At 46.5% G+C, this 27,104-nt stretch overlaps 1 protein-coding gene across 2 annotated transcripts in view; it reads right to left on the bottom strand.

Annotated features, from left to right (window-relative positions):
• Nucleotides 1-24,030, bottom strand: part of GPA33 (glycoprotein A33) — a 49,503-nt gene extending 25,473 nt beyond the window's left edge. Inside the window, exons 1-2 of one of the 2 annotated variants that reach the window (XM_023740032.1) lie at nt 23,520-24,030; nt 1,909-2,063 (exon numbers count right to left, since the gene is read on the bottom strand). In XM_023740032.1, coding sequence (XP_023595800.1) covers nt 1,909-2,063; nt 23,520-23,550 — 186 coding nt within the window. In that variant the 5' untranslated portion in view covers nt 23,551-24,030. The remainder of the gene's footprint in view (nt 1-1,908; nt 2,064-23,519) is intronic. The other variant, XM_023740031.1, reaches the window with a different exon arrangement.
• Nucleotides 24,031-27,104: the final 3,074 nt, after the last annotated feature.

Below are 27,104 nucleotides of genomic sequence, written 5' to 3' on the forward strand. Positions count from 1 at the left end.
AAGAGCTCCAAGATATAGTGTTAAGAGAGAAAAAGTCAGGTGCAGAACAGTGTGTAGGTAGCATGTGCAAACACACATATTCATATATGTTTACATATGTACATATAAATATGTATACATTTGTATATGCACGGCACATCTTTGGAAGGCTACCTAAGAAACTGGTAAGAGTGGTTGCCTTTGTGAGGGGAACAGGGGGCTGGGAGTCTGGGATATGAGGTAGAGGTATTTTCACTATGCACACCTTTGTGCTGTTTGAATCTCTTGCCATATACGTGCATTACTTAAACGCACATGTAAGGAAACAGGCACTCTTGTACATAGCCGTGGGAGTTCACATGCTCCCCTATGGAGGGCAATTTGGTAAGCTCTATAAAAACTAGAAAAGAATTTATCTCTTGTGGAAATGTGTCCTACAGGTATAAATACACACATACGTACAGGGTTGTTCTTGATATTCTTGTAATAGGAGATTGGAAACAAGCAAGTGTCCATCACTAAGGGACTGGTAAAGAATAATGGTGTATCCACACAATGGAATCCTATCAGCTCTAAAAAGAAGGAGGAAGCTCTCTGTTTACTGATATGGAAAGATTTCTAGGAATTACTGTTCAGGGAAAAATGCAAGGGACAGAACAGCACCTAGAACATGCTACCTTTTATGTAAAAAGAGGGGAAAATAGGAAAACACATATATATTCACATTTTCTTGAATTTGCATAAAGAATCACTGGAAGATTACACAAGAAACTAATAAAATTGATTCCTTTAGCCAAGAGTGATATACAAAATAATTATTGTAGCAGAGATACCAACCAATCAGAATAGACTCTGGCCCAGAGCAACCAAACCGCTGCCACTGAGTCAATTTCAACTCACAGTGACTGCACATGTGTCAGTAGAACTGTGCTCCATAGGGCTTTCAATGGTTGATTTCTCAGAAGTAGATCGCCAGGCCTTTCCTCTGAGGCACCCCACGGTGGGTTTGAACCACCAACCTTTCAGTTAGTAGTTAAGCTCTTAATCGTTTGTGTCACCCAGAGACTACACAAAAGCAACCAGCACCAGTGAAAATCTAGGTTCCTAGATTTTCAACAGCAATCAGTGAAAATCTTCTGGTGGGGTGAGAGGAGGGGTAAAGGGAAGAGAGGTCGTGGGAGGGGTGGTGAGACAGGAGGGGCAGGATGGAAATGAGGTTTCCCAACGTACACTTTTTATGATGTTTTAATTTTTGCACCAGGGGATTATGTTATCAATTCAAAAACAGAAATAAAAAATAAAATCTCTCCTACACCTCCCAAAAGAACCCAAAAAGGAAAAATAAAATACCAAGTCTATAAAATAAAATTTGGTCTCAGGGAGACAGCTATGCTAATCAGAAGAAATGACTTTAAATGATTTAAATGGTACAATTTAAAACATATGAGACTGGCTAACAGAAAGATATATTAGGGCAGGTGACTTTCCTGCCACCCCTCAAAACAAAGGTGACATAATCGAGCCTTCCCTGGGTCCAACATTTATTGATGCATGAAATTTCTGCTCCCTCCCCATTCAATCCATCCCAGCCTGGGTGCTAACATTCACTCTACCTAATATTTATTGAAAGCCATTGCAGTGTTTCCCCAAGAGGTAATGTTGTTATTAGTTGCCGTCCAGTTGACTCCAACTCATGGTGACCCTGTGTGTGCAGAGTAGAATTGCTCCATAGGGTTTTCAAGGTTGGGACCTTTTGGAAGCAGATCACCAGGCCTGTCTTCCAAGGTGCCTCTGGGTGGGTTCAAACTGCCAACCTTTTGGCTAGTAGTCGAGTGCTTAACCATTTGCACCACCCAGGGACTCCTCGAAGAGGTAATAGTCAGGTGATAATAATTCCCCAAATGCCCCCAAACTGTTAAAGATCCTTACCGAATGAGTCATTAGCAGCTTATCCCATTGAATAAATCCATTTCGGTCAGTGGCAGAAGTTCGGTATGTGCAGGGGAGCGTGACATTTTCTCCCCGGGCGGCCTGAAGAGCCTGTTCGGGTGTTTCCACAGAGATGGCATTGACAGTCACCCAGACTGGAAAGAAAGCAGGAAGTGGGAGGAAGAAGTAGATGATAAGTCATACCCACTCATTGCCTAAGGAACCTCTATGGGACTCCCTAGAAACGTGCTTGCTTCTCCAAACATAGCTACATATCACCCGCTACAACAGTGATCTTGGCCATGGCACACCAGCCGTTCTCCTCCAAGAGGGAGGAAGACAAATACGTGTACCTTGGTCTCCCCCATCTCCCTCCCTCAGCATCACAAAACAAATTACAATCATGAGTGGCTTAACGTCCACGATACGTTCTGTGCAGGGTTTCAAACAGGAACAAACCAGTTCCAAGCCCTGTGCATGACTCTCCAGCCTGCTGCCTGACATACAGATTTTGGACTTGTCAGCTCCCCACATTTGTGTGAGCCAATTCCTTGGGGTGAACTTCCTTCTCTCTCTTTCTCTCTCTATATCTATCACTGGTTTTATTTCTCTAGAGAACCCTGACTAAGACAGCTGGTAACTGCATAGAAACAACACCCCATGTTTGCCAGCACTTCACAGTTCTCAGGTGACTCATCCTTGTCACAGGTGAACTTCTGCCAAATGAAACAGGCTAGGTGGGCTGGATCCAGGACTTTGCACGTTGCCTTCGCAGGAGGGCAATATTCTCCAGTGAACCATTCTACCACCCGTTCTTTTCCTCTCCCAACTCTCCCTTTCCCAGAATTCAGAAGTGTCCCTGTGATACTTTGATTCCCCTGTCTGTACCACTCCATACTTACTGAACAAGCTCCAATATTGCCATTCTCGGAAGTAGCATTGCATAGAGTTCAAGTGCACAGGCTCTGGAGCCAGAAAGCCTCAGCTGGGTTTCTAGTTCCTTTATTTATAACTTCGAGCAATTGACTTAAACTCTTCGTGCCACAGATACCTCACTTGGAAAATGCATTGTATAAGGATTAAATGACATGAAATATTTGTTTAGAATGGTTCCTAATCCACAATAAGTGCTCAATAAATGATTAAAAAAAGAAGCCAAACCCGTTGCCATCGAGTCGATTCCGACTCATAGTGACCCTATAGGACAGGGTGGAACTGCCCCACAGGGTTTCCAAGGAGCACCTGGTGGATTCAAACTACCGACCTTTTGATGATAGTTACTATTATACCTATCTTTTCATACTGAACCACTTCTACTTCCTCCTTCCATAGTCTGTTGTTAAGGTACATCCTTGGTAGAAGTTAATCATAAGCGACAACCACCCACCATCACCATGGGTGAGCTGTCAAAAAGGAATAGTAATTGCTAACATTGCAATTAAAGAATACATCACTTTCGGAGATCATTATAACTGTGAGTTAAAATCATCTTATGTTAATAGATTTATGAGGGAAGAGATTGAAATGAATGGATGATATAGACAAGCCTTGCACAAATGTAGAGCCCCATTTACACGTTATTTGGAAACCTGAGAAGAATCTTAAAAGATTGATTCTGTGCCCTGAGGCACACTTACATTTCCTATAATCTTAGATGTGAATTTATCCTGTATTTAAGAACTTCTTGCCAACTATCATCACTGGGAATCTTCTATTTTGTGCCGTCAAGTCAATTCTGATTTATAGCAACCCCACGTGTGCAGAGTAGAACTGCTCCATCGGGTTTTCAAGCCTGTGTGACCTTTTGGAGTCTGATGTCTTTGGTTGGGTTGAACTGCCAACCTTTTGACTAGTAATGGAGTGCTTAACCATTTGCGCCACTCAGCGACTCCTGGAGTCTTCCTTGTTGTTTTTGTTGTTGTTAGGTGCCATTGAGTTGATTCTAACTCGTAGCGATCCCATGTGACAGAGTAGAACTGTCCTATAGGGTTTTCTAGTCCATAATCTTTACAGGAGCAGATTGTCACGCCTTTCTCTCATGGAGTTGCTGGGTGGGTTCTACCCACCAAACTTTCAGATAGTTGCCGAACACTTAACTGTTGTACCATCAGGGCTCCTTTCAGGGGCAGATTACCCAGTAAGCAAGGTAAGCGCATGCTTACGGCATCAACAAAACAGGGGCATCAGTTGTCCAAAGCAAAGACCCATAGATGCCAAGCAGACAGGACACAAGGAAAAGCAAGCATACAACAACGATTCAAGAAAGACTCGATTCATTATCCTTGTTATGTACAGAAGTATATATTGTTCAGCAGCTTGTGACAAACTCATTGAAAAATTTTAAGAGTAAAGATAGAAAGAAGTGTTTTAACTATAACGTTTGAGATAAAACATCCATCTAAAAATAGGACATAGTAATTTGTTGTAACACATGTTTTCTGATCATTAAATTTTCTTTTATGACATCTTTTCATTTGTTCATTTATAATTATAGCATTTATTATGAAACAAGCATCAAAATTGCCATCTAAAGCAAAACTGGTGAAAGTCAATTTTTTTTCGTTGTGGGAAATCAACAGAATTTTACACTGTTGAATCAACTAAGCTCACTGACTCATTTTCTTTGTTGTAGAATATGTGGAATATTCTTTTTGTAGAACATGTGGTATATAGTAAAAATCTTAGTACCCCACATATACTAAAATTTTTCTAATCCAGTTCCTCTCGTTCTGCTAAAATGGCATATGTCACTTTTGCATATAGTCACTAATACAGCCACATTTTAAAAGAAGTTACATCATGGATAGCTAAGACGCACACATACACACATGTGTATATATATGTATGTAAAACTTACATTTCCCTTTCAAATGTGTGAGTAAGTAGAGGAGGGAGTACTACAGATAATCAGTGTTTGGGGTCCTCACATGTCTTGATCCAGCCCTAGCTCCTCAGATTCTTCATATGAAAAACACCCAAACCCATTGTTGTCGAGTCAATTCGGATCTACAGTAACCCTGTAGGACAGAGTAGAACTGCCTCATAGGGTTTCAAGGCTGTAATCCATACAGAAGCAGACTGCCACAGCTTTCTCCCATGGAGCAGCTTTTGATTAGCTGCCAAGTGTTTAACCACTGCACTCCCAGCACTCCTGGACTCTTCTATAGCTAACCTAAATCATTCCCACTGATTCTGTCAATATCCTCTTGTTCTGACGTTACTGGTGTTTTAGTTATCTAATGCTGCTGTAACAGAAACACCACAAGTGGATGGCTTTAATAAGAAAGTTATTCTCTCACAGTTAGGAAGCTAGAAGTCTGAATTCAGGGCATGAGCTCCAGGGGAAGGCTTTCTCTCTCTGTTGGCTCTGGGGGAATGTCCTTGTCTCCTTTCAACATCCGTGGATCTTTGGAGATATCCATGTGTTTTGGCATCAATCTTTCCCAGAGTCTAGGAGGTTTCTAGGTTCTTTCTTGGTGGTAGTGAGGTCCCTCTCCTCTCTGCTCACTTCTCTCTCCTTTTATCTCTTGTAAGATAAAAGATGTGACTCAAGCAAGCGTGTGACTTGAGTAAGGGTGTGACTTAAGTAAGGATGTGACTCAAGATACACCACACACTGATCCTGCCTCATTAACATATAGAGGTTAGGATTTACAACACATCACAATGTGGAGGATAATTCCATCAGATCACAAAATGAAGGACAACCACAAGGCCTAGCCAAGTTGACACATTTTGGGGGAAGCAGAATTCAATCCGTAACATTCCACCCTTTGATCCCCAAAATTCATTTCCTTGCCACATGCAAAATACATTCACCCCATCACATCATCCCAAAAGTCTTAAGTCAACTCCAAGTCCAAAATCTCATCATCTGAATCATTTAAATCAAACACGAGTGAGATGTTAGGCATATTTCATCCTGGGGCAAAATTCCTCTTCATCTGAGAACCTGTGACATCTACAATATAGGTTATCTGCTTCCAAAATACAATGGTGGAACAGGTACAAAGTATACATTTCCATTACAAATGGGAGAAATTTGAGGGAAAGAAGGGATAAGAGGCACTAAGCAAGCCCCAAACCCAGCAGAACAATTTACATTAGTTCCCAAGGCTTAAAAATAATCCTCTGTTCTCTGAGATCATCTAGGCAATGGCCCCATCCCCCAGACTCTGGGTGTTGGCCATGCTCTCCAGATTCTAGGTGAAGGCCCCTCGGCCCTGGGCTTCCGCTCTGCCTTCCAGGCCCACTGGGATGACAACTCTGCTCCCTAGGCTTTGGCTGGCCCCATTCACCTAGTCCATCTGAGTGGTGACTCCACCCCCTCAGCCTCGACAGGCCCCATTCTTCTGCCTCTTGGTCATGGTAGCCCTGCCCCCTCTGCTTTGGGTGGCAGCCCCATTCCTCTGGCACACCTTAACAGCAGCCCCACACTCCAGAACTGACCTGGTGAAAATCCAACTCTTTGAAACAGAGGAGGCTGTGGCCTCACCCTTTAAAACCCCAGTGGCCATGGCCTCACCCTCTGAGACAGGCAGCTCTGCTCCTCCCAACAGTTATGCTGATCTCTGAGCTGCTCCAGGGAAGGTTCTTGTCTTTTCTTGGAGGACAATAGATATAGCTCCTTTGGCCTGTTTCCTGCCTGTAGAGTTTAGAGAGGCAGACAGCTTTCTCTCCTTTCATTTTTTCTCTGACCCCTTCAGTTTAAGCTGGTGGGTTTTCTGCTGTTGTAGTTGATTAGATCTATCATTCACAAGATTAATCTCTTTAACAAAAATTTGTGTAGCTACATCCTTGGTGAACATTCTAGGACATATTTTCATAGTTTGTACAACATAATTTTTTAAATCTTTTAAGTTTTGTTTTCATTTTGCACAGTTCACTTTTAAGTCCATCTCTTTCCTCTCACATTTTACTATTAAGTGGCAAGGAGAAACCACATGGCCCCTTTAAGATCTGACTTAGAAATCTTATCAGCCAAATATTCAAGTTCATCACTTACAAGTTTAACCATTCACCAAACTTTTGAACATAATTCAGACAATTTCTTTGCCACTGCATACAAAGCGTTGCCCTTCCTCCATTGTCCAATAACATGTTCATTATTTCCTTTTAAAGCTTCACCAGAAGCACTTTAACATTCACATTTCTAGCAACATTCTGTTCCTGGCACCATATGTATTCTCCAAAACAATAGAGACTTTCCCTGTAGCTCTCCTCACTTCCTTCTGAGCCCTCACCAGAATTGCCTTTGACATCCATAATTCCACTAACAATCTCTTCAAGGCAATTAGGCACCTCAAAACTCTTCCAGCCTCTACCCATTACCCAGTTCCAAGATCACTTCCACATTTTAGGTATCTATTAGAGCAGCACCCCACTCTCCTGGTACCAAAATTATGTCTTAGTTATCTAGCGCTGCTGTAACAGAAATACCACAAGTTTATGGCTTTAACAAGCAGATATTCATTCTCTTACAGTTCAGGAGGCTAGAAGTCTGAATTCAGGGCACCAGCTCTAGGGAAGACTCTCTCTGTTGGCTCTGGAGGAAGGTCCTTGTTTCCTTTCAACATTTGTAGGCCCGGTGTTCTTTGGAGATCTCAGTGTGTCTTAGCATCAATCTTCCCCTGGGTGTAGGAAGTTCTCAGCACAGAGACTCTGGGTTCAAAGGACGTGCTCTGCTCCTGGCTCTTCTTTCTTGGTGGTAGCGACGTCCCTCTCCTCTCTGCTCGCTTCTCTCTCCTTTTCTCTCATAAGATAAAAAAGGTGACTCAAGCAAGGGTGTGACTTAAGAATGTGACTTGAGTCACACTTTCTTGTAAGGCAGTGACTCAAGATACACACTACACTGAACCTGCCTTGCTAACATATAGAGGTTAGGATTTACAACACATCACAAAATAGAAGATAGTTAGATCACAAAATAGAAGACAACCACACAATACTGGGAATCAAGGCCGAGCCGTTGACATATATTTTTTGGGGACACAATTCAATCCATGGCAACTGGGGATGGAGGCATCTAGCTTGATTCCCCAAATAATTTCCCATCATATAATCAGAGGTTTCCTCACCTCTATCTGGAATAAACCCAGCTCCTTTCCCCTCTTCTCACAAGCTTTATGTTTATTAGCAAGGATCCCTGGTGGCACAGTGGTTAAGCACTCAGCTGCTAACCAAAAGGTCAGCTGTTTGAACCACTAGCCACTCTGCAGGAAAAAGATGTGGCAGTTTGCTTCCATAAAGATTACAGCCTAGGAAACCCTATAGGGCAGTTCTACTCTGTCCTGTAGGGTTGCTATGAGATGGAATTGACTTGATGGCAGTGGGTTTTTTGGGTATGTTTATTAGCATTGCAACCTTTGTTTTTTCTTATCTGGGATCTCTGCATCCCTATTCAGTGGATGAGACAAAAACTCCAGGCAGGACCTCTAATCAGTTATTGGAAAATTGGGAAGTGGAGAAGTTCATTTCTAGAGTCTTCCAGCTACCATCCTTTCTCCTTCCTTGTAAGGGGTCCATATTGTGTAACACCTTTCTAGTTGCCCAGAACCCACCCTCCTGCAAGTAACCACATCCTGTTGCTTCCTCTGAGCTTATTCCTCACGCTCCAGAAGTATTCTTTCTTCTTTTTTACTCCCCTACTCTCCTTTCTTCTCAAGGCTTAGCTCTCAGCATCTACCTTGAAAGAAGAGCTCCCGTCTGATAAGCTAATTCACTGAAAGGTGTTAACATGATTTACATGCTAAACTTCCCTGGGGTACACAAGTTAGAAGGGCAAGAACTTTCACCGGCAAAGAAGAAAACATAAAAATCTCTTAGCAATATAGTAGTCTGCTAAGGAGACAGTTTGAACACATGTGTTGTCCTAGAGGAAATATCCTATCTCTCCCCAGCAGAGCTGATTGCTCTGTCCTTTTTGCCACCCGCTCTCTCATGAGGACTTCTTTCTCATGAAACTATTATGCAGTATGACAGAGGGACCAAGAGCACAGACTCTGGAGCCAAAGTGCCCAGGCTGGCATCTTCATTCTTACTTTTCCCTGCTGTGCAACTTTGGTCAACTTAATTAACCTCACTGTGCCTCACTTTTCTCAACTGTAAAATGAGAATAATAATATTATCTAACTCATAAGGTTGTTGTAAGGGTTGACTGATTTAACATATTTAAAGTGTAAACATTCTACCCTGCACATACAAGAACTATACAAGTATTCTATAATGGGGCGTCTTTCTTCTCTGCCACACTGTTATTTTCTTCATCTTCATATCCCCAGGGCTCAGCAAAGTGCTTAACACATAGAAGGTGCTCAAATAAGAGCTCTCTGACAGACAGAATGAAATGGAGAATTTTAACTTAAAGGATGGGTAGAATTACAATCAAAGAAACTTGGTGGAAGAACCTATCTCACAGACTGTTAGAAATTCCCTGCAGTGCGATGGATTGATTTTGTGTGGCCTTTCTCGCCATGGTCTTATAACTCTCACCCAATCACTGGGTGCAAATAAGGTAATTGTGGCTCACCAAGGAGATTGGTCAGTTTTGCCATCCCAGAGGTGGGGAGGAGAGGATCTCACTGCCACCAAGGAAGAAGGGCCAGGAGTGGAGTGTGCATCCTTCAGACCTGGGATCCCTGAGCTGAGAAGCTCCTGGAACCAGGAGACCCAGAAAGAGATAGCGAGAGAGAGAGAGAGGGAGCTGTAATACTGAAGACAGCAAGAAGTGGTGACAGAGAAACATCGGCAGGAGAGACCAGCAGAAGAGACCAGCAGGAATTGGTATTTTGGGCTTCATGGCCCATAGAGCGAGAAACCTGAGTGCCTTTGGACAGAAGGCTTGCTGGAGGAGTAGGGTGCCTCTGGGCATTTGGTGGAGCTAGGTTTGCCGACCCATGGAGCTAGAGCTGAGCACCTTCTGTCTGAGGCTTACTGGTGGAGTGGGGTGCCTCCGGGAACTTATTGGCAGAGCTAAAAGAACTTTGTAACACTTGCCTGAGCAGGGCAGAGATCCAGGGACAGGGAGAGGCCCGTCTGTGAGCATGGCTGGGAAGAAGCTGTCCTGATGAAAGAGCTGTATCCGAAGCATTCCTCAACCTGAATTGTAACCTGTTAGTTCCCTAATGGGGCATCAGGATTGGAGAAAGACTCATTAACAACCTGCGCTATGCAGATGACACAACCTCGCTTGCTGAAAGTGAAGAGGACTTGAAGAACTTACTGATGAAGATCAAAGACTACAGCCTTCAGTATGGATTACATTGCAACATAAAGAAAACAAGAAGTTGTCAAGGACTTCATTTTACTTGGATCCACAATCAGCACCCATGGAAGCAGCAGTCAAGAAATCAAATGATGCATTGCATTGGGTAAATCTGCTGCAAAAGACTTCTTTAAAGTGTTAAAAAGCAAAGATGTCACCTTGAAGACTAAGGTTTGCCTGACTCAAGCCATAGTGTTTTCAATCACCTCATATGCATGCAAAAGCTGGACAATGAATAAGGAAGACTGAAGAAGAATTGACACCTTTGAATTATGGTGTTGGCAAAGAATATTGACTATATCATGGGCTGCCAAAACAACGAACAAATCTGTCTTGGAAGAAATACAGCCAGAATGCTCCTTAGAAGCAAGGATGGTGAGACTATGTCTCACATAATTTGGGCATGTTATCAGGAGGGATCAGTCCCTGGAGAAGGACATCACGTTTGGTAGAGGGTCAGCAAGAAAGAGGAAGACCCTTGACAAGATGGATTGATACAGTGGCTGCAACAATGGGTTCAGGCATAATGATTGTGAGGATGGTGCAGGACCGGGCAGTGTTTCCTTCTGTTGTACATAGGGTCAGTATGCGTCAAAACTGATTCGACAGCACCTAACAACAACTTCCCTAATAAACTCCATGATAGTGAGTATTGTCTGTGAGTTCTCTGTGGCCATTGCAATGAATTATTGAACCCAGCAGAGAAGTAGAGAGTGCCATGGGAGGGACAGTTGGTGTCAGAACTGGTAAAGATGGCAGAGAGAGAAGGCGTGTCTGATCTCTGCCTCATAGGAATCAGCCTTGGGCTATTGGTCTTGATTCTCCTTCCCCCATGTGAAGTTAGAGGAGGTCAGACATCGCCCTTACGCCATTTTTATATTCCCCAAAGCCCAAAAACACCAAACCCATTGCCATCAAGTTGATTCTGACTCATGGCAACACCATGTGTTACAGAGTAGAACTGCTCTACAGAGTTTTCTTGGCTACAATCTTTATGGAAGCAGATCACCAGGTCTTTCTTCCATGGCACTGCTGTGTAGGTTTGAACCACCAACCTTTAGGTTAGTAGTCAAGCGCAAACCATTTGCACCACCCAGGGCCCTTAGAAATTGCCCCTAAATCAAATAAAGGGCCAGTGGAGCCCCTAAGAGGGGTTGCCAAGCCTGCCAGATGCCCCACACTGAAATGGGTCATTTAACCTCCCTAAGGGGGTGGGTATGGAGACCCAGCTTGAGGCCAGGATGATTGCTTGTAAATAATGAAGGTTTGTTAAGAAGATAATAAACTGTCTCTTGAGAGCCAAACGGAAAGTAATATATCCGAAGAGGGTAATGAAATGCTTGATGGAACTGGCTGTTTGAGGTATGCATAACACATTATGGGAACCCTTGGGAAACAGGCAGCAATGCCTCCACTTAGGAAAATCCATTTGCTCCGAGAAACCACAGTCTTAGGGAGGAGGCGCTGGAAGCCAGAAGGGACCCCGCCTGCCCAGGACTAGACAGCATACTCTGGTGTTAAGAAAGTGCTGATCTCTGGGGAGAGCTAGGCAGCTCACACTCGCTGGCTCGTTTGTCCTGAGGTGGGAATGGGCCCAAGGGAATGAGAGGCAGAGGAGTCAGAACTTAACGAAAGTTTGTTGGGCTGTTTGTTCAACAACATGGGTCATTAGAAATCTATAGATTCAGATCAGTTCAGTGGATTTCGCCTACAGCCTGTTAAAGCCCTACCATAATGGGAGGCACTGGATAAATTATCAGAGGTGCCCTCACATCCACCTCCCTAGAAGCCCAGCCGGGACCACCCCAGCCCTCACTGTCCAGTCGGGACCAACCCAGCCCTCACTGCCCAGCCAGGACCAACCCAGCCCTTGCTGTCCAGTCGGGACCAACACGGCCCTCACTGCACAGCCGGGACCAGCCCGGCCCTTACTGCCCAGCCGGGACCACCACAGCCCTCACTGCCCAGCCAGGACCACTCCAGCCCTCACTGCCCAGCCGGGACCAACCCAGCCCTCACTGCCCAACAGAGACCAGCTCAGCCCTTACTGCCCAGCTGGGACCACCCCAGCCCTCACTGCCCAGCCGGGACCAACCCAGCCCTCACTGCCCAACAGAGACCAGCTCAGCCCTTACTGCCCAGCTGGGACCACCCCAGCCCTCACTGCCCAGCCGGGACCAACCCAGCCCTCACTGCCCAGCCGGGACCAACCCAGCCCTCACTGCCCAACAGAGACCAACCCAGCCCTTACTGCCCAGCCGGGACCACCCTAGCCCTCACTGTCCAGCCGGGACCACCCTAGCCCCGCTGCCCAACAGAGACCAGCCCAGCCCTCTCTGCCCAGCTGGGATCAACCCAGCCCTCACTGCCCAACAGAGACCAGCCCAGCTGTCACCGCCCAGCTAGGACCACCCCAGACCTCACTGCACAGTAGAGACCAACCCAGCCCTTACTGCCCAGCCGGGACCACCCCAGCCCCACTGCCCAACAGAGACCAGCCCAGCGCTCACTGCCCAGCCAGGACCAACCCAGCCCTCACTACCCAACAGAGATCAGCCCAGCCCTCACTGCTAACTGAACTGCTTCAGGCAGCATTACACCATGCACACTTCATTCTTATTTGCTGTCTTCTATGTGTGCAGGCCTCCTCTCCTCACCAGCTGGCACGCTCTGTTGAGAAGGGTTTGAGTCTCAGACTGCTCTTGTACCTACCACTTGCCCTGCCCTTACTCCCAAGGTGTCTACACAGAGCTGGGAGCTAATTAAAACCATGTTGACTGATTAGCGGCACGATCCCTGCCCAGGCAGTAGAGAGAGGTTACTGTCAGCCAGTGTACCAGTGCCAGTTGCCATCAAGTCGAATCTGACTCCTAGGGACCCCATGGCGCAAACAGCTAACTCGCTTGGTAGCTAACTAAAAGGTTGGAGGTTTCAGTCCACCCAGAGGTGTGTGGGAAGAAAGCCTTGGCGATCCGCTTCTGAAAAGTCAGCCATTGAAAACCCTATGGAGTGCAGTTCTACTCTGACACACGTGGTGTCACCAGCCAGTGTCCTAATGGAGCTTAATGATATGCTAAGGTGCAAGTGTAAAGGGAAGGGAGAAGGGGGAAGTAAGGAGCCATGTTATTCCCAAGAAGATACATTTTAATGGAAAGGCTAATTGAGGGGGTAGGAGATTCAATTCACTGTGTTGAACTTGTGTATATATGGGAATAAAGCAAGAAGCAAAACAGTGTATGTATACAACAGTATCCTAACTCCGTATAAATAATCACAGAGAGAACAAATTCTAGAAGAAAATACAATGAAAGCTCACTAATGGTTGTTTCTGAATTCTGGGATCGTGGGCAATTTTGGGTTTCTTCTTTGTGGACTTTTATTCTCCAAATGTTCTGCAGCAAACACACAGCACTCTTGTGGCTATAAAGCCATGTTACATTTGGCAAGGCCGAGTGGGAGGTGAGGCAGTAGAGAGCGAGGGAATCTGTTTTGTCAAGGAGCTTGCCTCACAGAGCAAGATGAAAACGCTGAAACAGAGGGCACTAAGGATCTGGACAAGGTTCCTTTGTTTCCCTCAGGGGTTGCAGACTAGAAGGAGGCTGGAGCAGAGCTTGTAGGTCACAGGAAAGGAGCTCCTAGAAAAGAAGAGACTGAAACTAGAAGAGAGATTAGAAGTCAGAAGAAACCAGGTCCCAGCCAGGGAGGCGAGGAGCTGGGACACAGGTGGAGGATTAGCCTCCTGTCCTCTGTGTGCAGATGAGCTGGTGGGCAGGTAGGGCAGAGAGCACCAGAGCAGTGGTGGGTCCTGTCCCTTGCTTTCATGTTCCTCTCCCAGTGACCTTTGTGATGGTCCTAACTGGAAGCGCCTATCTGTCGCCATGCTCTGCCCCAGCCAGGTGTTTATGGCATCCCTGACTCACCAGGGCAGAAAATGAGGAAGCAGCCAAAGGTCACTGGGTAGCAGAGGAGAGGGAGGCAGTTTCAGGAAGTGGGAGTTTCCAAGTGTGACTGTTGGCATCCTGGGGCAGAGAAGGCTGCTCAAGGACAGGGGCCAGCAGGCAGAGAGGAGACAGGGACGAGACCTGAGGGCTGCCAGCGTGGGGAGGTTCGCAGGGCAACTCAACCTCATCTCCAAGTCAGAGGAGTCCTCTACCAGCTGTCTCCATGCTGAAATTCCCACTGTTTAGTAGTAACTCCTTTGAGTCAAGGCACTGGAGCTTCTGCTAAAATGCTGATGATATCTAGGACGGACTCTTTCTTTAACCTGCAGGTCGAATCCATTTCCCTAGTTGGATCCCCTCACCTGTCAAACCCTGGAAAGGGACTCAGGACAGGCAAATTTTGATGGGAGGAAGTGAGATTAGCAAAGGTGGGCCCTGTTAGGATTGAAGCTTGGAGAGAAGCAGGGGCAGAGAAAACAGGAAAGGGAGAAAGGCGAGATGGAGACATTGCCAACTAGCCAGCTCCTTCATGATCCTGCTGCCTGTGACCTTGCTGCCTAATGAGGTTCAAAGATGCTGCAGAGAGCCACCCGTTAATTCACATCCACGCTACAAATGGCTGCTGGGCACCCACGTGCCAGGCACTGTGCCAGACTCTGGGGATAAAATGACAAGCAGAGACAGACACAGTTCCTCCTCTCATGTCAGCCAGTCCTCTGGGAGAGTTAGATGGTAATAAATAAATAATCACAGCAGTAAGTGGAAGACCACCATGGTGACATGTGGTAGATGTTCAATGAGAAGATGTAACAGGGACCCGACCTAAACTTGGGGATGTCCTGAGGAAGGCTTTTTGAGCTGAGGTTGGAGGATGAGCAGGAGTTGACCACAAGAAAATGGGAGATGTGGTGGGGTGGGAAAGCTGAGAGCGCTGTGCAGAGGTCATGGGATGGAGAGGGAAGGGCATGTTCAAGAAACTAAGTCACCAAGGGGGTGGTTTGGGGAAGCGTAACTCCCCCCAAATGATATCCTTAAGCCTCCCACTATCACTCCAAAGAGACTCACAGTCCAAGTGAAAACACTGTACTTGTTCCATGGAGGCGGTTTAGGACAATGCCGCTATCTGCTCGGTTTCAGCCAGATTGCCTTGCTCAGGCCCTCCGACAGAGCAATTCTGAAGTCACACCACTGCCAAAGTGGCTGCAAGTGTGGGCTGGGCCTCAGCCTAATAGGCTTTGACAATGATTTTGGTCTTTATCCTAAAGGCAATGGGAAGTTATTGAAAGGCTTTAAGTAGGGGTAGGGACATGGTCATAATTTTATTCTAAAAGATCATTCTGGCTCCAGGGTAGAGAATAGATAGGAGAAGAGGTAAAATAGGTGAAACAAGATCAGTTAGCAGGCTTTGGCAGTACCTTAGGAGAGGTAGCTTAGATCAATGAAGTGGCAGAGGAGGCAGAGAAAAATGAACAGATTTGAGAGTTAATATCATCAGGGCTTAATGATAACTTGAATTTGCAGAAGTGGGAGAAAAAGGCTGAACGGTGTTGTGGCAGTTTTAAAATATGACCCAAAAATTCTTTGATACTCCTCTCATCAAGAGGTGAAGTTCATGTCCTCTTCCCTTGAGTCTGGGTTCTGTGACTGCTTAACCTATAGAATACGGTAGAAGTGATTCTGGGCCAGTTTCTGGACCCACGCCTTAAGAAACTGGCAGCTTCCACTTCCTTTCCTTTGAGACGTTTGCTCTTAGAGCCCAGCCACCATACTGTGAGGAAGCCCAAGCTTCCCTGTGGAGAGGCCCACATAGAGAGAAACCAAGAGTCAGCACCAGCTTGCCAGGCAAGTTAGTGCACCATCTTGAAAGGGTTCTTCTAGCCCCAGTCAGGTTACCCTAGCTGATGCCACATGGAGTAGAGACAAGCTGTCCGTGCCAACCCCCATTCAAACTGCAGATCTGTGAGCAAAATAAGTGATCATTATTGTTTTAAGTCACTAAGTTTTGTGGTAATTTATTACATAGCAGTAGAAAACCATAATACGTAACTCCTGGGTGTGATGCAATGAATTACTTAATATGGTCCTTCTAGCCATAGTCTTTGTAACTCCTTACCAAATGACTGGGTGGGAATATGCAAATTGGGTGTTTGTGGTCCACCAAGGAGATTGGATAGCTTGTTAATAATACAAATAAGGTGCATGGCACCCTCGTGGGGGTGGGACCATGCAAATAAAGAGTATGGAATCCTAATGAGGGGATTGGTTAGTTTTGCCATCCTGCTAGGCTTAAAAGACAGCCAATTCCAGAGTAGGGGAGGTGGGAGCTGGGAGCAGAGTGCATCCTTTGGACCCAGGATCCCTGCACTGAGAACCTCCTAGACTCAGGAGATAGAGAGAGAGAGCTATAACATTGGAGACGGTGAGAGACAATGAGAAGCAGTGGCAGAGAAACAGTGGCAGCAGAACCAAGAAACTGGCAGGAAATGGTGCAGTGGCCTCCCAGCCCATGGAGCAAGGTGGTTACAGTGGGTATACTGACCCACAGAGCAAAAGAGCTTAATGACTTCAGGCAGGAGGCTTCCTGGCAGAGCGGGGTGCCTCTAGGCACTTATCGGCAGTTAAAAGAGCTTTATAACACTAGCGAGCAGGGCAGAGGCTGGCCCAAAAGGCCTGAGGGGCTGAAGGGCTGAGGACCAGAGAAAGGCATGCCTGCAGCACCAGCATGGCTGAGAAGAGGCTGTCCTGATGGAAGAACTGTATTCTGAGCGTTCCTCAACCTGCACTGTAACCTGTTACTTCCCTAATAAACTCCATAACTGTAAGTATGGTATGTGAGTTCTGTGTGTCCATTGCAATGAATTATTGAACCCAGAAAAGAAGTAGAAAGTGCCATGGAAGGGACGGTTTGTGTCAGAATTGGTAAAAAGGTTGGAGGGTGGAGGCATGCCTGACTTCTGCTTCATAGGAATCAGCCTTGGGCTGTGGATGCTAATAATGATTCTTCCTTCCTGTGAAGTTAGAGGAGGTCAGATGCCTCTGCCACGCCATCTTTACACTAGGTTTCTGGCTTTTGTTCCTGGAAGGATGGAGTTCCATTTATTGAGATAGAAATCACTGGAAAGGAATCAGATCTGGAGAAAAATATCATGGGTTTGGTTTTCGGTTTGTGAGTTTGAAGTGCTTTTGACACATCTAAGTTGAGAATCAAGTGGGCTGTTGGACTTGTTGGCCTCTAGCTCAAGAGAATGGTCAGGTTTAGAGACAGATATTTGCGAGTCATCTGGGAATTGGTGGTAACTGAACCTGTGCATGTGGATGAGTGGAAAGAGAAGAGGGTCTACGACCAAGAGTGAGGAGCTCTGAAATTTCATGGCAGGGCAGAGGAGCATGAGGCTGCAAAGGAGACATGGAAGGATCAGGTCAGGAATGTAGGAGGAGAACCATGAGAGAGTGGATGATGGGAAACAACAGAAGAGAGTGTTGCAGAAAGGAGGGAGAGATGAACAGGGTCAAACACTGCCAGGAGTAAAGCACATGCTGAGCCAGGCACACTCTCACCAGGGCCTCCCGGTGACCAACACAATGGGTAACATGGCTGGGGAATCGAGAAGCCCTGGGATAGGATGCTGAAGGGCAAAGGCAAGGTTAGGATCACAGCTGTGCCCATGAACCAATTCTTCTCTAGAGCCTTGCTTCTCAAACCGTGATCCCTGCATGAGTAGCAGCATCACCTGGGCTCTGTTAGAAATGCAGAATCTCAGGCTCTACCCTGGACCTAATGAATCAGTTTCATTTTAACAAGATCCTCAGGTGATTTGCATGTGCACTAACTGTGAAGATAATCTGCAGCTGGGCCCTCTGAATTGAGGTACCAAGCCAGAGATTGGGAAGTAACTCAGGGAGGTGTAAAACTGAGCTGAAGGCCATGAGCAGAGTATCATCCTAGATTATTTCAACTGTTCATTAAACCTACTTCTACTCAAGCTCCAATATTTAACTTTAAGCCTAGACTGCATATCAGAATCACTTGGGGAACTTCCTAAAGATCAAGAGAGGTACCCAGATCCTGCCCCCAGGTTCGGATTCAGAAGATCAGGGACCCTGGGCATCTGTACATCTACTCCCCAGGTGATTCTGATGGGCAGCCAGGGTTGATGACCATGCCCTAAACCATTACTCCTTCCCCATGGAACACATAGCCCTCTTAGACTGACAGTTCGTTACATTCTCCCCGCTTTGGGGCTGGACTGATGTTATTTTAAATCTGCTGCATCTCTGTGAGGAGATAGTGTGATTCACCCCGAGCCTGTCCTGCATGCGAGCCCTTCTTGCAAACACCAGCTTCTGACCCGTGCTCAGGCCCAGAGCAGGGGGTGCCCAGGCCCCACGTGGGAGTGGCAACAGGGTCCAGGACAGTAAAGCAGATGGAGCACTGGGCCACCACCTTGTAGGTGTACTTTAGGTTGATACTGCCCTGGTTCTGGCCTGGATTCCCTCTTTTCAGGGTCAGGATTAACTGGGCATATGGCCACTCTCTTATCTGATTATCATCAGATGTGCATGTCTGAGGCTGAGCCCCCATAAACCGTGCAAATTGGGCCAGGCTATGCACTGAGTTCAGTGTGCAGGTGGCACTGGGCTGTGAAATGTTGGGTGACAAGGCAGACCCAGGGAGTGCCCTGAGCCTGTGTGTGACCAGCAGCAATGTGGCACTTCAGAGTGGGCAAATGCAAGGCCATGCATTTAGGAAAAACCATTCCTGGATTGTGGCTCTAGAGAAGGATTCTAAAATGGCATGATCAGTCTTTAAAAGTCAGGAACATAGAAACTTAGTTCCCATCAAAACCCATCATGGATCACAAATATATGGATTTACTGAAACTTTTTAGATGGGGAGAAAAAAATGCATATTTTCTCAACTGGTATGATATTTTGAGATGACGGGTTACTTTGCTTCTCTGAAGCAGTACTTTCCTAAGTGTTTCTAATTTAAGTGTCAAGGTGGTTTCCTCTCGTTCTAGGCAGTTGCGACTTCCTGGTGTGTATTTATTAGGTTTTGAAAGATTTTAGTGGCTGCAGGCAGAGCTGCTTTGGGCCTTTTTTTTTTTTCTTTTTCTTTTTCCTGGAGCTTTCCTCGTGGGCTCCTCTTTATACACCTGCTGTCCTGCGTCTGTACCTTCCATCACATCAAATCTGTCATGGAGTCTGGTGGCTGAAAAGTTACAGGAGAGGAAGAGCCTTCGTTCTGCACGTGAGTTAGAGCATTTTCTCTAGCAGCTATTGGGGGACCCAGCACACTGTGGTGATAACTTAGGGCTCCACCCACAGTGACCCCTGACTTCCGTTCTTGGTGCCTGTCTGCCAGATCAGAGCTCGCAGGGGATCAATCACCAGCGTCTAGTTAATTTCCTGCACCTTGTACTTGCCACACTGACACTAACAGCAGCAACAATGAAAACTGGCGTTTATGGAGCGCTTATCACACGCTGGAGCCCCTGGGTGGGGCGTATGGCTTGGCTGCTAACTGAAAGGCTGGAGGTTTGAGTCCACCTAGATGCACCTCAGAAGAAAGGGTTGGTGATCTACTTCTGAAAAATCAGCCATGGGGGACCCTATGGAACGCAGTTCTATTCTGACACACATAGGGTCACCGTAAGTCGAAGCTGACTTGACAACAACTGTTTTGTTTTGTTTTTTTAATGTGCCAAGCATTATTCCAAGATCTTTACACGTATAACCTCATTTAATATCCATAACGATGCTATGGGAGATACAATTACTAACTCCATTTCATAGGTTACGAAATTGAGGTTTATCGAGGTGAAGTAATTTGCCCAACTCTAAACAGCCAGTAAAGAATGTGGGTTGGGGTCTGGCCCCTCCGTCCAGTGCATGTGATGGCCAAAAGAGGGCCAAGATGGGAAGGGATGGAGCATCTGCCTTGGCAAGGAGTATTTTGTACTGACATTGTTTAGAATTACTAGCACAGGGTGATAATAAAAAGTAGACTTTTACTCAGTGTTATTATTGTTTTGGAGCCCTGATGCCATAGTGGTTAAGAGATCAACTGCTAACCAAAAGGTCAGCAGTTCAAATCCACCAGCTTCTCTTTGGAAACTTTATGGGGCAGTTCTACTCTCTCTCGTAAGGTTGCTATGAGTCGGAATCAACTCAGCGGCAATGGTTAGGTTTGGTTTATTACTGTTTTTAAATTCTCTGTAGACAACATATTGCCTTATAGCTGCACTCCCTAGATACAACACTGTGCGATGTCTTGTTTCCCCAAAGCCCACCGGGGCTTCTGGGGCCTATCCTCATCAGTAGACTCAGAGCTGTTGCCGTGCAAGTTCAGACCTGAGAAGCCTCTCAGACGGAAAAAGAAAGAAGGGAAAAGGTCAGTAGGTCCTCTGGAACCCAGCTCAAGCCCCCCCACCCCTTCTCTAGGAAGCCTTCGCTAAATTTCCCTGCTCCTACCTCTGCCTCCCAAGGTGCCCTGGTGGATAAGGGTTACGCGCTTGGCTGCTAACAGCAAGGTTGGCCAGTTCAAACCCACCCAGTAGCTCCCCAGGAGACCATAAAGATTATAACCAAGAAAATCCTATGGGGAAGTTCTATTCAAGGGCAAACAACTTCTGCCTCCCAGATATGCGAAGGAGGAGGCATGGTGGGCTGGGCTACCTGGTTGCTCTTAGGTTTGATCTTTGAAGACCTTCCTTGCTCACCTGTACATGGCAGTGCCAATTTCATCACCACACATTGCCAAACTCTGTCCACATGCCTTACACTGCTCTGTGAGTCCCTGTCCGTTGCCCACTGCTCCAGCCCCACCCCCTTAGAGTGCTCTAGGGGAGAAAAGATGTGGGCACCCTGTCCTGGACTGGGCTGGCTGGGTGGTTGGAGGGAAGGGGTTGGGGGGCCGAAGACACACCCATCAGAAAAGACATTCTCCCTCAGAGGCTGGAAAACGTGCCTGAGAACTGGTTCCCCTGGATGAGTTCACCCAGGGGTCAGGAGCCAGGAAGAGGCAAAATGTCCCACTCCAAGCAATTCAGAGATAAGGACACTTTTCATGCTGAACTGGGTGAGCATTTTGTTTTGATTTTTTTCCTAAGCCAAATTCACTTTTTAAATTCATGCACAGGCTGCAGCCAGACTACAAATATAGGGATATATGCACGAGAGAGGGGCAAATGGAGACTTCTGGTCCAGCCAGGCCTGGGGTGTTGTTTCTCTTCAGCCTCCCTCTCTCCCTCAGCTTGAAGCAGCCTCCCTGTCTGGGTCTGATGGCTGAGACAAGCTCACTCATGATGGTGGTCCTTGCAGATTCCTCACACCTGTGACCAACATCACAAGAAGCAAAACAGCTGGGGAATCGAGAAGCCCTGGAATGGGACGCTAAAGGGCAAAGATTAGGATTCCACCTGTGCCCATGAACCAATTCTTCCCTAGAACCTGGCTTCTCAAACTGTGATTCTTCCAAATCCCTCACTCCTGTGGTGCCTGCACAAAGTATGTGCTCAGTAAATAATTGTTTGGATGAGCGAATGAACTAGCCAGTCCATCTCAGCTGATGATGAGGGGGCCTCTGCCCCCAGTCAGTGGATCCCTTGGCCAGGGTTGAGCCAGGCTGAGCTAATTTATCTCTTCCAGGTCTACTTCCAAACCCTTTGAGGCAGGCCCTCCTCCAGCACCTCTTTGTCCTCCCAAGGGCAGGCTTTGAGAAATCAGGGAGGAGAGGCAGCCTGGGGGCCTGAAGAAATGAGCTGGTCCTGTGGGCCAGCTGGGCCTGGGGCGTGATTGTACTTGCAGAAAAGTAAGCTGTTAAATACAGCCTCCTGGCCCATCTCCCCAGGGAGGTGGGTCCTGTTTCCTGGTGTAGGTCTTTGCTTCTTCCTCATTCTTGCCAGCTTCTGGAAGCCTGAAACAGTTTCTGAATTGCAAGCTAATGAGATTTCTCAGCATAGCCAAATGGTGAACCAAAGATGCTCCTAAAATTCCCCAAACCCCCCATCTCTCAACTCCCTTCCCAAGCCCAGGCACCCTAACACCAAGGCTTCCATCTTAACCCATCTAGCACTTGATTTGGATTCAACTATTATAGCAAAGGAGCCCTGGTGACGCAGTGGCTGCTAACCAAAAGGTCGATAATTCAAATCCACCAGCCTCTCCTTGGAAACCCTGTGTGGCAGTTCTTCTCTGTCCTATAGGGTCACTATGAGTCAGAATCCACTTGACGGCAACGGGTTTGGTTTATTATAGCAAAGGATGTCTGGTTTTGTTTTTTTTTCTGGAGATCTCCCCTTCTTGAGACTTTTCAATGATGAGAGTATCAGAAGGGCTAAGTTTTAGCCTTTGGGAAGGGCCCTTCTAGTTTGTTGGGATTTTTTTTTAAGGTTCGAATCTTTTCTTGTTTCTGCCAGTGATGCTGGGTAAGTAACTTTTTTTTTCCGTGCCTCACTTTCCCTATATGCAATACTAATGTTATCACTCATCGTCTCTTTCTCTGGGTTTAAGGCAACATTTAAAATGCTTGGTAGTGAACATATCAGAGCCACACAGCCTGGATTTTCTGGAATAACCTTGATTTCAAATACTTTGTCCTCCATTGTCAGATCTTGTGTGTCTGACCCTAAGCACTGGTTTGGGATCAGAAAATACAGTCTTGAGAGTATTATGATTTCTTCATTTTAAAACTGGGCTGGATCTGACAGGGAACACAACAGAGTCCCTGATGGAGCAGGAGAAAGGTGGGGTGCAGAACTCAAATTCTAGTAAAAAGACCAGACTTAGTGGTCTAACTGATACTGGAGGAACCCCGGAAAGCATGGCCCCTGGATTCTCTATCAGCCCAGAACTAAAACAATTTCCGAGGCCAACTCTTCAGGCAGGGATTGGACTGGACTGTGGGACATAAAGTGATACTCGTGAGGAGTGTGCCTCTTAGCTCAAGTAGATACAAGAGACTAAATGGGCAGCTTCTGTCCGGAGGTGAGATGGGAAGGCAGAGAGGGTTAGAAGCTGGTTGAATGGACATGGGGAATCAGGGGTGGAAAGGAGGAGTGTGCAGTTGCAGTATGGGGAGAGCAATTAGGGTCACATAACAATGTATGTATAAAGTTTTGTATAGGAGACTAACTTGAAATGTAAACTTCATTTAAACTACAACAATTAAAAAAAAATAAAACTGGGCTGGAATTTTATTTACTAATAAGCAAATAAAAACCGTTCTGATTCTGGGCACTAGCCTGGAAACTGCTGCCTGAAATAGAACCTGTAATTCTGTCCAACAGGAGCACAGTCGTGTCTCTGTAGGCCCTTCCTCCATGAGGAGGCTCTGGGAGACCCCCACCCTCGATCCTCATGTCCCACCCACCCCTGGGAGCTAGACAGGGGAGAGGCCTACTCACCTGCACAGAGTGTCCACAGCACAGGCCTCATCTTCCCCACCTTGGTCTTGCTTCCTCTCTGCTCCAAATCTAGCCAGGCACTGGCAGGCACCACACAGGTCCTGGCTGATTGATTAAAGCTGCAATGGCCTCTGGCCTGGCCCAACCTGAGGTTACTGGGGTTCTCCCTCTTCCTACCCACCTCTGTCCAGTCTGGCCCACATACCCCGCCCCTCAGCTGAACTGGCAGGTGAGCTAACCTGTGGGACTGGGCTCATGCCGCACCCACTCCCCAGAAGGCTCCAATAGAAACCTTCCCCACCTTCTCCTTGAACCCGTCACCTCCCCTGCCCTCTCCCTACTTAGCAGATATACAGAGTCCTGTGCTTCTCCTCAAGGTGTGGGCCTCTTTAACAGACAGGAAATTGTTACTGTGTAATAAAAAGTGATATCATCTCAGAGGAAGTTTCTGAAGCCAGTAAAAAGAGGGGCATTGCCCGCAGTCACAAAACACTTCAAGGCACCATGTGATCTGTTTCTCTACTTCCCTCCTCTTCTACAGCCCCCACCCCAACCTTCAGAGATGAAGAAGACAGAAAGTCCTTGCCCTCAGAAAGTTTATGATCTGGTTGGGGAAGCAGAGAATACACAAGTAAACAAAGAAGGTAATACTAGAGACGGTGTGACCAACTCTTCTATGCTTGGGGTTGTTTCCGTTTTAAAACCGGAAGTCCCATGTCCTGGGAAACCCCTCAGCCCCAGGCAAATAGTGATGGTTGGCCACCCTACTTGAGGAGTGATAGGTGTTATGGGAAACATAACCTGGGGGATGGTACAGAAAATGAAACTGGGGTAGGGGAAGGAGCTCCACTTCAGATTGAGTTGGTCAGAACAAAATTGGGAGATCAGTATTATGATCTTCTACTTTACAAACAGAAATCTGGATCCCAGAGAAGTTAAATGACTTCCCCAAGGTCACACAGCTGGTAAGTGGTTTTCTGATTCCTGGTCCACCACCACTTCAGTGGCCCAGATGTCACCCTCTGGTGAGTCCAGGAGTGATGACTGCAGATATTGAGAAGACAAAGGCCCTCTCTCCTCTCCTCCTGTGATCTCTTCTGTTGCCTCTTTTAGTGGGCCCCTCTTCCTCCCACATTTCCCCTCCCTCCTCCTGATTGAGACCCATCATCTTGAACCTTCACCAGCCTGGTGCCGCTCTTCAGCCTTTCTCTGCCTGGTTCCCACCCATACTCTCCTCCATCTCTTCCTTCCTCATCTCATGTCTCCTTTACTTCTTGGTCACCTTACGTCTTCATGGAATCTTGAAGTCTACGGATGGGAATTGAGCTGCTATGGTTTCTCAGTTGCAGTCATTCTGCCATTCTTCAGCAGTCATTTACTGAACCCCCAACATGGGCCCCAGGAAGCCAGTTTGATGCCATGTCCCCCGTCAGAGGCCCCTTCCTTGGCCACTTTATCTACAGAGGCCCCCATCCCAGCCCCTCCAAGTCTCAGCCACACTGTCCTGCTTGCTTTCTTCACAGCTTTCATCACTCCTTGAAACTAACTACTTGTTTGTTTACTTGCTGCCTTATTTTTTGTCTTCTTTTGCAATTTTTATAGATATTGCCAAATTGCCCTCCATAAAGGTTTTACATCCTACCCTCTTACCAGCATCATATAAGAATGCCTATTTCCCTACTCACTCAGTAGCACATTTATCAAACTTCAACGAGACAATTATCAAACTTTTTTATCTTTGCCAGTCTGATAAATGAAACTGATATGCCCATGCAGACATAATTTATTTTTCTTTTAATATTAGTGAAACTGAAATTTTACAAATATATTTGCCCATTATTTTTATTTCCTTTTCTGAAAATACATAGTTCATTTGCTTATATTTCTATTGGGCTGTTGGTCTTTAGCACATTATTTCTAGTTCTTTATATATTAGGGAGATTAACTTTTGCATATGTAAGTATTGCAAATATTTTCCCCACTATTTGTTCATTTTTTGAATTCAGAACTTTCTATGCAAAAGATTTTATCAGGGAGCCAACATGGCGCTATAGACAGAACCACCATGCCATCTCTCTGCAGCAAAGGCCCAAAAAACTGAGTAAAACAGATACAAACGTCAATCCTGGAACCCTAAGTACCAAATGAAGGAATAAAGAATTCAATCAAGCACCGAATGGAATAAGAAACTGACAGAGAACAGAGAACTAGGAGAGCTATGGAGCAGAGGTCCCATGCCAGCTAACGTGGCCGGATTCGCCATCTTGGGCTACAGCCACCAAGGAACTCAGACAGGGAGTACGGGAAGGCAACTTCACGGAGCTCCCAACAAGAGACAGAGCACCTGGTAATTAGGGAAACACGCTTTCCCACCCCACATCCTACTTACCTCTACGAGGCCTCCACTGCTTGCCAACAGGCCATGGTCACTCAGCTGGAGAGATACCAGCCCACTGCTACCTGGATTCACCATCTTGGACTTCAGTAACCAAGGACTTCAGACAGGGAGTACGGGAAGGCAACTCCACAGAAGTCCCAGCAGGAGACAGAGCATGCAGTAACCAGGGATACACGCTTTCCCACCCTCATCCTTCTTCCCTCTACACTGCCTCCGCTGCTTGCCAACAGGACACGGTTGCTCAGCCAGAGAGATATTAGCTCACTGCCATTGGGATCTGCCCTGCTCCCATTGGCCAGCCCCTTTAGCACCATTTTTTTGTTTATCTGTTTTGGTTTATATTTTTGTTTGTTTGTTTTTTGCTGTTTTTGTTGTTGTTGTGAGTTACTTCTCTCTCTCTCTCTCTCTCCCTTTCTTCCTTTCCTTTCTCCCGCCCAGCTAGTCCCATGTGCCGTCTCCTCCCCTTCTTGAAGGGCTGTGATTTTTTGGTTTGTTTGCTTTGTTCTTTTTTCTTCTTCTTCATCTTTTTTTGTTTCTTCTCTCTCTCTCTCTTTTCCTTCCTTTCTTTTTTCCCACCCACTCAGGACTGTGCACTGCCCACGCCCCTTCTGGAGGGACCGTGCTGCACAGTTCCCTGGGAGAGTCATTCCTCAAGGCCTCCCCTGGTCTGTGCTGCCATCACCGACCAGCTCCCTCAGCACCATTTTATTTATTTATTGTTTGGTGGTTTTTTTGGTTTTGTTTTGTTTTTTTATTGGGCGGGGAGGGGGTTTGTTTCTTCTCTCTCTTCCTGCCTCCTTTTTCTTTCTCCCAATCACACAGCCCCATGCGCTGCTCCCAACTTCTTGGTGGGCTGTGCTGTACCACTTGGCTGGAGAGCCTCTGCCACACAGTCTTCCCAGGTCTGTGATGCCCCCACAGGCCAGCTCCTGCAGTGCCGTATTATTTATTTTCCTTATCTTTTCCCTTCTCCTTTTCCTCCTCCCTCCCACCTAGGCCCTGTGCTGCCTCCACCCCTTCCTGACATGCCAGGCCATGCCAACTGGCGAGAGAGACATCAGCTTGCCAGCACCAAATTCCACCTCACCACCAATGGCTGGCACCCCCACCACCATATTTTTGTTGTTATTTATAAATTATTATTTAGTTTGTTTTTCTTTGTTGGTTTCTTCTCTCTCCTTCTCTTT

This window comes from Trichechus manatus, unplaced genomic scaffold, assembly GCF_000243295.1.
Source record: "Trichechus manatus latirostris isolate Lorelei unplaced genomic scaffold, TriManLat1.0 scaffold00145, whole genome shotgun sequence".
NCBI lineage: Eukaryota > Metazoa > Chordata > Mammalia > Sirenia > Trichechidae > Trichechus > Trichechus manatus.